Genomic DNA, 10073 nt, shown 5'->3' with positions numbered 1-10073 from the left:
ATCAGACCTTTGTGATGTCACAAAGGGCGCTGACGCCACACCCAGATGAATGAGCACACGCTCAAGTATAAGTTTTTTATAGAATGCTGTAAACATATGGGCCAAATACGCTGTGTTCTGGAGATCCAGAGGGTTTTTTTTTGGGGGGGGGGGATGATGAAAAATATTGTATAAAATAAATTCTAATTCTTGCTCTTTTATATTTAATTTCTAGTAATAAAGGAGAAAGGAACCCCAATCTATAAACATGTTGTGAGGAAACATTAGAAATGGTTTTGAAATATATTTATGTGTGTGTGTGTGTGTGTGTGTGTGTGTGTGAAAACACACTCACAATAAAAAAAAAAAGAAGGTAAAAGGGCCACAAAACGGTCCAGCTGCTGTTTGATTGTCCAGCCAGCGACTCGGCGTTCCGAGACGCTGAAACACTGACGCGCACAAAGACGAGCACTTCAGTTAATCAGGCCCTTTCATTTTTTTGTTTATTTTTGTGAGGAGAAGGTGTTGAATTTGTGCACCGCTTCTCTTTCTGCGACTGATTAAAGGACGCCTCTCGTCCTTAACCTCAACACCGGCGTTTCAATTAGCGGCCCGTCCCGCGTCCTCCCATTCTGCTGCTGGAGAGCAGAATCAACTCTCGGCTTTGTGGAAAAATGCTGGGATTTTTATTTAAAAAAAAAAAAAAATCATTTCCCCCCCCTATTATTCTCCTCGCCAAAATCACTTCATACAACGACGCAATGAGCCCAGGAGGTGAAGGTGGAGGAGGAGGTGGAGGTGGAGAAGGTGGGGGACAGAGTGGAGGAGGTTGGGGAAGGGGATGAAAGTGGGAGAGGGAGGGGTGGAGGTGGAGAGGAAGGTGGAGGGAGTGGAGGGAGACTTGCAGGAGGTGGTAGAGGCAGCGGAGGAGGAGGTGGTGGTGGAGAAGAAGGTGGTGGAGGAGAAGAAGGTGGAGGAGGAGGAGAAGGTGGTGGTGGTGGAGGGAGGTGGTGGAGGAGGAGGTGGTGGAGGAGAAGAAGGTGGAGGAGGAGGAAGTGGTGGAGGAGGGAGGTGGTGGAGGAGGGAGGTGGAGGAGGAGGTGGTGGTGGAGAAGAAGGTGATGGAGGAGAAGAAGGTGGAGGAGGAGGAGAAGGTGGTGGATAAGGAGGAGGTGGTGGTGGTGGAGGGAGGTGGTGGAGGAGAAGAAGGTGGAGGAGGAGGAAGTGGTGGAGGAGGGAGGTGGTGGAGGAGAAGAAGGAGGTGGAGGTGGTGGTGGTGGTGGTGGAGGGAGGTGTCCATGTCTATGAGTGGGGCTCCACCCTCCTCTCGTCCATCATCGGGTCACCAGTGGGCTTCCAGCAGCAGCTGCCTCGGCTCCACTCGGACCTTCTCACCAGCAACTCCTGATTCTCTTTCTTGACGTGGGAACTCGTGTATTTCCGAGTCTTTTCATAACAAAAAAAGAAGAAAATCCCTCGTCACGTAGAAAACACCGTGAAATTAAAGCTGTGGACAGAAGACGTGCAAACAAAAGACAGAAGATCCAGATTGAGTTGAACCCTAAAAAATGAATTTCCCTCCGTCTGAACATCTTTGTGCCTGCAGCGTCAAAAAAAAACAAAAAAAAACAAAAAAAAAAACGGTGAAGTTGCTGTGCGCAAAACCTTGGCGAAATTGAAAATGTTCACATTTGGGACGAGGAAAGCTTTTTTTTTTCTCTCTCTCTCTCTCTCTCTCTCTCTCTCTCTCTCTCTCTCTCTCTCTCTCTCTCTCTCTCTCTCTCTCTCTCTTTCCTCTTTTCTCAGCAGTCACAATCTAAAATTTTTCTTTTTGAATCTAAAAAGAATTTTTTTTCATTCAATTTTTCTCTCTCTAATGTGGACAGTTTAAGGTCAGAGAGACAGCAACACTCACATCTGTCGCTGTGTGTTCCAAAGCCGCCAGGAAGGAGGGAAGGAGTTCAACTCCTCCACTGAAGAACACAAACAGGTCAGCATCATTTCATCTTCTGACTGAAAGGGATCTTTGTTCCCTCTCTTTTTGTGTGCTCGTGTCAAGGATGTGAGCAGAGAGGAGGTCAAAGCTCCTCCCTGCGCAGGAGAAAACCACGTTTTTGTCCAAAAAAAAAAAAAAAAAGAAAAAGTGAAAAATGGAAAAAAAAAAAATGTGATTTTAACTTTTAACAATTTGCACTTTGACAGTGGGAATCTTTCCCAAATCCTCGGGCTCCGTTTCACACGTCCATCACCTTAAACTGCAAAGTGACTGCAGCAGCCTGCTGACTGGACCGACTGGACACTTCAACATAGAATGAACAGAATTCTGCTTTAAAGCGACGGCCGGAAGAATCAAAATGCACAAACGTGGTTAAAAGTCGAGGCTCTACTTGAGTTCAGTCGAGTTTTTCATTTCAGTTTGACTTTTCACTGCAACTGACATGCCCTGACAGGACACACTACATTCATGAGTGTGTGTGTGTGTGTGTGTGTGTGTGTGTGTGTTGCTCACTGACTTGAGCAGCAGTTGTCGCTGACAGCTGCAGCCGAGCTCGGTGAGCCGGAGTCAAGTGGCTCCAAATAGCCGTCGTTCTGCTCATTCATCAGCAGCCTGCCCCCCCAACCCACACACACACACACACACACACACACACCCTCACCCCCCGCCCCTCCCACCATTCCTCACCCGCTCTGTCTGCTGGTGCTGGTGAGAAGTTCACGTCTCTCTTGTCCGAGGAGCCGTGTTCACGGAGCTCACGGAGCTCCGGACGGTCCCACGTTGCACAGAGTGCGAGTCTCCAGACTGACAGCCAATGAAAAGTCTGTTCTGGGAGCCTGGCCCCTGTGTGATGTCACAAAGGGGCCAGTTGTGTCGGCTCCGCCCCTCGCAACTCCCCCGTGAGTCCGTCTTTGCTTTTATTGGACAATCGATGGTGCGCGACCGGTGCGGCAGGCGGCAGGACGATGCTGGAACTCCTCCAACTGACTTCCCAACCTAAAGTTCCAGATTTTCCCCCAATGAATAAGCGAGAAAATGGATGTTTTGTTTTCACGGAAATGAGGTAAATTATGACAAACATTCTATTGATTGGACCTGCTGATTGGATTGAAGCGCAAAAGTGACTCATTCTGTCAGATTCAGCCCCGCGGTGATTTTTTTTTTTTTTTTTCCCTTCAGAAGGTCGACTGAAGGTCGTGCGATTCAGACGTGACAAACGGCGACTGACGAGTTCTTTCTTTGCATCTCTTTACGCCGAGTGATGATGAAAGCAGATTAGACGATTAATTGGGGGCGGAGTCAATCAGAATCATTCATCTGCGTCACTGCCACTATCGTGAAGCACTGCAGGCAAAGTCAAGCCGAGCTCGGAAACATACAGAAAAGACAAAACTCCTGAATCATCAGCACATTTTCTTTTGTCCGTCACGCCAGCGGTGAACTTCAGTCCACCAGCGCTGGTCTGGTGTCCAGCTTCACAGCAGCTGCTCAAGAGTTCTTACACAGTTCGGAATCAGGCGGCACAGAAGTAACGAGAAACAGCAGGCGTGAAATGGGAATTTGACAATAAAACTACAAAAAAAAACAAAGAATCTGTTTTTAGATTCAGATAAAGAAAATAAATATCTGCCGTCGTGTTTTTCCTTTTTGCTCCTAACGAGCTTCGATATTTACATGGAGAGCAGGTCCGGTCGTGACCAGGCGGGCGGCCGTGTCGCGGCGCCCAACCAGCAGAAACATCGCAGCTGCTTCGCAAAACACGAAACAAAAGAAAGCAAGAAAAAAAAATAAAAAAATACAGATGAACACACTTTCCTCGCAATATGCCGCCTTACCACTAGATGCCGCTGAACCTAATGAACCGGGGCCCTTTAAATATTGACTTTAGAACAACGACAATGAAGAAGAAGAAGAAGAAAAAAAAAAGAAACACCAAAGTGAAAAAGCATTTAAATTAAACTTTACAGCGTCACGTTCACAGGGAGTCCAGGCGTCTCCGGCTCTCCTGCGTCTCTCACACGGCTGCAGCGGCCGCCTCCCGTCCAGCCATAACACTCCCAGCGCCGTCTGCAGCCCAGTTGTCCGGCCAGGAAGGAACCTGCCAAGTCTTCCCAGCCTTTGGGAACACATGTGTCTCTGTCCGTCTCTCCGTCCCAAGAGTTCTCTGGGCTTTTTTTTTTCTTCTTTGTTTTCAATTCTTTTGACTTCCCTCCAAATCGTTAATGTTGTCCTTCGGTCCCTCCGTCCCTCCCTCCATCCCTCCGTGCCTGTGTCAGAAGAGTTCTTCCGCCTCTCGCTTTTCTTCTTTTAAGTCTTAGTCTTAGTCTAAGTCTTTGCATCCACGCGCAGCACTTTTTTTTTTTTTTTTTTTCTTTTAGCTGCCGTTGCTGCAAAGTCCGCCGTAACACCGGGCTGCAATCAGACCAGAAGCCCGTTACAGCGCAACATCTCAGCAGCAGCAACAGCAGCGACGGAGCAGAGCAGCGACTTGGAAGAGTGGGGGAGGAGAGGGGTGGGGCGGGGAGAGAAAAATGCTAGAGCTGAAGGAGAGGAGCGGGAGAAGGAGGTGGAGGTGCAAGAGGAGTAGCAGCGTGGAGGTCAGCAGAGGTCAGCAGTCTCTAAAACCAATACAAGTCCTTGCTCTTCTCCTGCGCCTGCAGACCTGAGAGGACAGGACGGAAGATCAGGGCAGGAAGACAGAGGGAGGGAGAGAGGGAAAAAAGGAGGGAGATTAGGAAAAGAGGAGAAGAAGAAGCAGGAGAAGTGCAAAAAAACGTGTTGTCGGTAAACGTAGCAGCAGTAGGGGGTGGGGTGGGGGGGGTGGGGGTGGAGGAGGAGGAGGAGGAAACGCCTGAAGGCAGCGCGCAGGAATGAAAGAGGGACGGAGAGGAGAAGCTGACAGCTGGTGTGAAGGTGCCGACTGACGGCCGCTTTGTTGCTTTAAAGCACTTGTGGTAAGTTGATCTGAGGCCAGAAAAAAAAACGGAGAAAGAAAAGGAGGAAAACGGAAATGTGTTCCGTTTTCCTTTAAAAGCGACAGTTTGCCCCAAAATTGATCATTTTTTTCTCCACGGTGACATTTTTCTGCCCCGTGCAGCCATCCTGGGGTTTCACAGAGGGGAGCACGACACGCGTGAACAGCAGAGAAACACAACTTTAACGTTGTGTTCTTGGCCAAAACATCCACTGATGCTGAGCCCGGTGAGGACGGCGGGCCCCGGCGGCGCGTCAGCGCGACTTTAGCTCAGATTTTCCAGAGGACGACAAAAGAAAATGACCTCGATGGAGCCGTTTGAGACAAATGAGAACACTGAGACTTCCAGACACGTGCCTAACACACGTTGGAAACACTGTGTCTGCCATTTAGTGCGGGTTTTCCCTCCAAAGACTCCAGCAGGTGGAGCCTGGAGTGACTTTATTGACAAAGTCGCAGGTGACATTTTTCTACTGGGTTCTACTTTCCCTTTAAAACCGTTCATTCGCAGCTAATTGCTGTTAAATTCTTCTTTGTTTTCTTTTCAACACAAAGTTCCTTCAAAGTCTAACTGACGAGCCGAGGCGTGGGCAAAACTACGGCTCGGGGTCCATATGTGGCCCGTTAGGCTTTTAAACCCGGCCCACTGAACTTGAAGAAATGATATTAATATTCAGTAAGTCATAAAATAGCTGCATTTCGTGGGGCGTCAAAGACACATTTTGTTGCAACTTTGCTTTTGCTCATTTTCAATTGACATGAAAGCAACATATCCCATGATACTGTATGTTTTTTTTCCTCCTATGAGGTGGTTCACCAAAAACGCTCCATCCATCTGCTGCTGCTCCAGCCCCTCTGTCAAATTTCACAAGCTATTGTGGCCCCACCAGTCAAAAGGTTTGGCCCAGCGCTGGACGAGCTGATGCCTGACACCCGAGAGCAGCCGAATGAATGAATAATCGCACACCGTGGCGAAGCAACCTGACGAAACTAAATTCTAGATACAATCGAGCACGGTCAACGACGACGCGTTCCTTCCTCACGAAGCCTCTTGGAGCGAGAAACCAAGGATACCTGCTGTGTCCATGTTGAGTCCGATCTCGGCGCCGGCGCCCGTGAAGGCGCCGCTCCATCCCGAGCCCGTCCCCGACTCGCCCTTCCCCGCCAGGTCGCAGGGCGAGGCGCTGGGCCCCGGCACCGAGCTGCCGGCCGCCAGCCGGTGGTGCGGCCGCACCGACGGCACCAGCAGGGAGCCGTAGCGCGGGTCGAACGCCGGCCCGTACACGTCGTGGACCCCCGGGCGCGGGTACGCCGAGGTGGCGCCGCCTAGCGAGTAGTGGTGGTGGTGCGGGTGGTGGTGCGGGTGGTGGTGGTGGTGCGGGTGGGACGGGTGCCAGGCGTCCGGGCTGGACTGGTGCAGGTGGCTGTGCAGGGAGGAGTAGGGGTCTCCGGGGAAGGGCAGGTCGGCGTGGGGGGCGGAGAGGGCGCTGCCCAGGGCGGAGGAGACCGACGGCTGGTAGGAGCTGTTCCAGAAGGACGGAGGGAAACTGCGCTGGCTCATTGGGAACGAGCCGTCTGGACACAGAGAGAGAGAGAGAGAGAGAGAGGGAGAGAGAGGGAGAGAGAGAGAGAGAGAGAGTTACCACCGTCCTGCACGAGGAGATCCACAGAGTCAAACTGGATTCATTTTCATCGAAGAAAAATGACGGAAAAACAGGATTGGAGTCATTTTTTCCCCCCTAAAGTCCAAGTGGGTAAGATTTAGCGACATCTAGTGGTCACAAAGTGTCTCGCAAACAACGTCAATTTCAATCCTTTTTTAATTTTTCTTCCACCAGCTTTGACAATGAAGGTCACTAAAAAAAATTTTTTTTTTTAAATCACATGATCATAACCACAACATAGCGGCTGCCTCCAATACAGAGCTGCTGTTTATGCAGATTTAAAATATAATTATTGTCAAATTATGGCACATCAGTAATTTATACCTTCACTGACTGAAAACATGCATCTCGATATATACTTTTCATTCCATTCCATGCACATTACTCTTTATCAATGCTGCACGCTGAATCATGAAAGAACATCGACGCAGCCTTTGGTTGCTTTAAACATTTTCCATTATCTGGAATGTTGCAGCAAAAAAATAAAATTTCCCTCGGAAAAAAAAACGTCTTAAAATTCACGAAGGTCGAATCAATTTAAAATATTTTGATCATTTGACAGCTGCTGATACACAACTGGAAATGTCAAACTATATCCGACGCGTAGCCGAAATGTGAAGAAACCTTTTTTTTTTTTTTTTTTTTCTTTTACCATGCAATAAAAAATAAATAAATCCAGAAGGCTGGTTCAGCTTAACCTGCAAACAAGATGTCGACTGAACATCCTATAAAAACTGGCACTGACACTTGCACTCTAAATAAAAAAAAAAAAATAAAAAAAAAATCTAAATTGGTTCTTGTTTGAGAACTTGGTCATTGTGAACAGCGGTTTGTCTCGTCCCTGATTTAAACAGAAACGTCTGAACAATCTGATTTATTCAAGCATCCTGGATTTCCCGGCAGAGTTTAAGGAACCTGGAGGAAACGTGACGGAGAGAAAGATCCACTTCACCGTCCCTGACAGCCACGGCCGTCAGTGGCGTTTCTCTTTTCTTTCTTTACCCTTCAGTGGGTACTTAAAAACCCCGCAGCGCTGAAAATTCAGGTTTGATTTTCATTCAACGACAATTTATTTTGAGACTCGATAAAAAAAAAACGATAAAAAAAAAAAAAAAAAAAAAAATCCAGAGCTGCCGCTGCTCGAAGAAAAAAAAACACACTGGGTCAAAAAAGTGCAAAATAGATGAATGAAAATTCAAAATGAAAAAAAAACAAAACTCTGATAATTTAGAATCCTGCACTAAAACAAAAACACTCACAGGCTTACAGCAGGAAAATGGATTCTGAGATTTTTTTTTTTTTTTTTATAGAGGAAAATAATATTTCTCTTCCTTTTCTCCTTTTACCACAATACAGCCTGAACACACACCTCCACAATGACAAACACTCTCTCACGCACACACACACACACACACACCTCTTACGGCCTTGTGGCTGCCGGAGGGGGGGTACGCCACCGCCGCCGTGTGGCTCAGGGCTCGGCTGAAGTGCTCGTCCACCACGGCGCTGATGTCTCCCTGGAAGTAGGTGAAGAGGACGCAGCGGGAGCTCAGGTACTCGGCGCCCGGCGGCAGCTCCTTGTCCTCCTCCTCCTTGATGGGCGGGTGGGCGGGAGGGCCGAGCCGGCCGCCGCCGCCGCCGCTGCCACTTCCGTCCTGGCCGTCCTGCATCTTGGAGTACAAGGCCAGTTTCTGGAGGAGGGAAAAGCAGAGGAGGAGCACCAGTGTTGAAATGATCACCTGCGTGTTTTTATATGGATCCAGTTTTTAGAAACGCATCGGGAGCCCAGAATATTGATGACGTCATTTATGTACTGTAAATGATGGATTATAGCATTTATATGATGGTATGTGGGATGATATGTTTATGGTACTATATTGTTTTGTTTTTTTTTCCATCACCTATGTTCTTTTCTCCCTGTTCAAACTTGCGCTTGACCCTTTTTTTTTTTTCCTTTTAAATATTTTTTGCCACACGAATTGCAGGCTTTAAGAGAAATTGACTCATTTCCCCACTTTTAACAAACAGCTGCTTCTGGACCCAGAAAATGTCTCAGGTGAATACAACAAAAATTTAACCGTCAACTGTTTTTTGTTAAGAGCAGAATTTTTGTCTGATCATGTTGAGCACAAAGTGAGTTTTAGGCTCTATGTGAGAAATGCCCGGATGTTGACTGAGAGGGTTTTCTTTTCTTTCTTCTTCTTCTTCTTCTTTTTTTTTTTTTTTTTAAAGAGAATTCTTCCTTTCCAAGTCCCGCAGAAAACACTCTCGCACGACCAAACCACGGACCCTGGTGTGACAGTGAGAATTTTTTTTTTTCACGGACAGTCACAATCATAATGATCAGGAAAAAAATATTACAGTCTTAAATGACTGGAGACTAGATCAATGATTCAATAAGAAACTCATTAATTGTCTTTAAAAATAATAATAATAATAATTTGGACATAAAATTTAGTTGTGAAATATAAAAAGAAAAACTTTCCTCGACGAACAAAACAAACAAACGCAGTTGAGGCTTAAAACTGAGACAGCGCTGCCTTTAACTTTCATTTCCACTTCACAGTTTCTCCACTTTTACAGCAAGAGAAATGTAATCCGTTTACTGTGGTTTAGCTTTAAAAAGGTTGGGAAGAAAAAGTTGAATCCGTCCGTTACAAAAAAAAAAAAAAAAAAAAGTTCTGAAGTTGTCTCGTGCGTAAAGCTTTACGCAGCGGATCCTTCCGAGCGCAAAAAAGAAAGGAAAAACAAACAACCTTTGGAAGTCCCGGTTAAAAGCGCGTTAATAATAATAATAAAAAAAAGTAAGATTCTTCCACGATGTTAAATGAGGTATCAGAAAAGGTTTGAACGATCAAGACGCCTCACTGTGCAACACGGAGTATTTTTTTTATTTATTTTTCTCCCCCCCCACCCCCCCCGTAACGCAGCGTGAAATTTCAGCGCAATAAAGTCGTTCCAGGCAGAAACCAAGTCCTACCTGGTGGTGATAGGGGCCGTAGGAGCTGAAGTAGGGCTGAGGACCAAACACTTGGTACATCACATCCAGGCAGCTCATGGCGGTGCGAGTCACGGAGCGGAGCCGAGCGCCGAGTCGGGCCGCGGAGGAATCATTAATCCGGGCGGGGAAGGGCGCAGTGCGGACGGACAGCTGGAGGAGGACCCCGCGCTGCTGCTCTGCGCTTTTAACGCGCCGGACTGCGGCCTGGCGCACTGAAGGGAGCCCCCCCACCACCCCACCCTCTCCGCTCTCCACCCCCCCCACCACCAGCAGCAGCAGCCGCACGTTCCAACCTCGGCTGACGCCTTCCCTCGTCCACCAATCAGAGGCCAGAGATCCTGGGGGAATCATAAAGTAGATCCAGATCGACCTTGTTGGTGGTCTGAAAAATATTTATCATGTGTTAATGTCGCACGTGACCGTAACGGCTTGATCGCCTCCTGCTGGCCTGGTTGCAGAA

General features: G+C 47.7%; 1 protein-coding gene across 1 annotated transcript; it reads right to left on the bottom strand.

Moving 5' to 3' along the window:
• Positions 1–4460: 4460 nt before the first annotated feature.
• Positions 4461–9808, bottom strand: vgll2a (vestigial-like family member 2a). The gene is made up of 4 exons (XM_076013025.1): positions 9593–9808; positions 8030–8303; positions 6023–6523; positions 4461–4636 (listed from the first exon to the last, which is right to left on the bottom strand). The coding sequence occupies exons 1-4, from the start codon at positions 9668–9670 to the stop codon at positions 4593–4595; spliced, it is 897 nt and encodes a 298-aa protein (XP_075869140.1). The 5' UTR covers positions 9671–9808; the 3' UTR covers positions 4461–4592.
• Between the last annotated feature and the right edge of the window lie 265 nt (positions 9809–10073).

Source organism: Nelusetta ayraudi, unplaced genomic scaffold (assembly GCF_046127955.1).
Source record: "Nelusetta ayraudi isolate G7.1 ecotype Tasmania unplaced genomic scaffold, CSIRO-AGI_Nayr_v1 ptg000140l, whole genome shotgun sequence".
Classification (NCBI taxonomy): Eukaryota; Metazoa; Chordata; class Actinopteri; order Tetraodontiformes; family Monacanthidae; genus Nelusetta; species Nelusetta ayraudi.
Note: the sequence above shows the minus strand (reverse complement) of the source record. Positions and strands in the feature narration are given on the sequence as shown.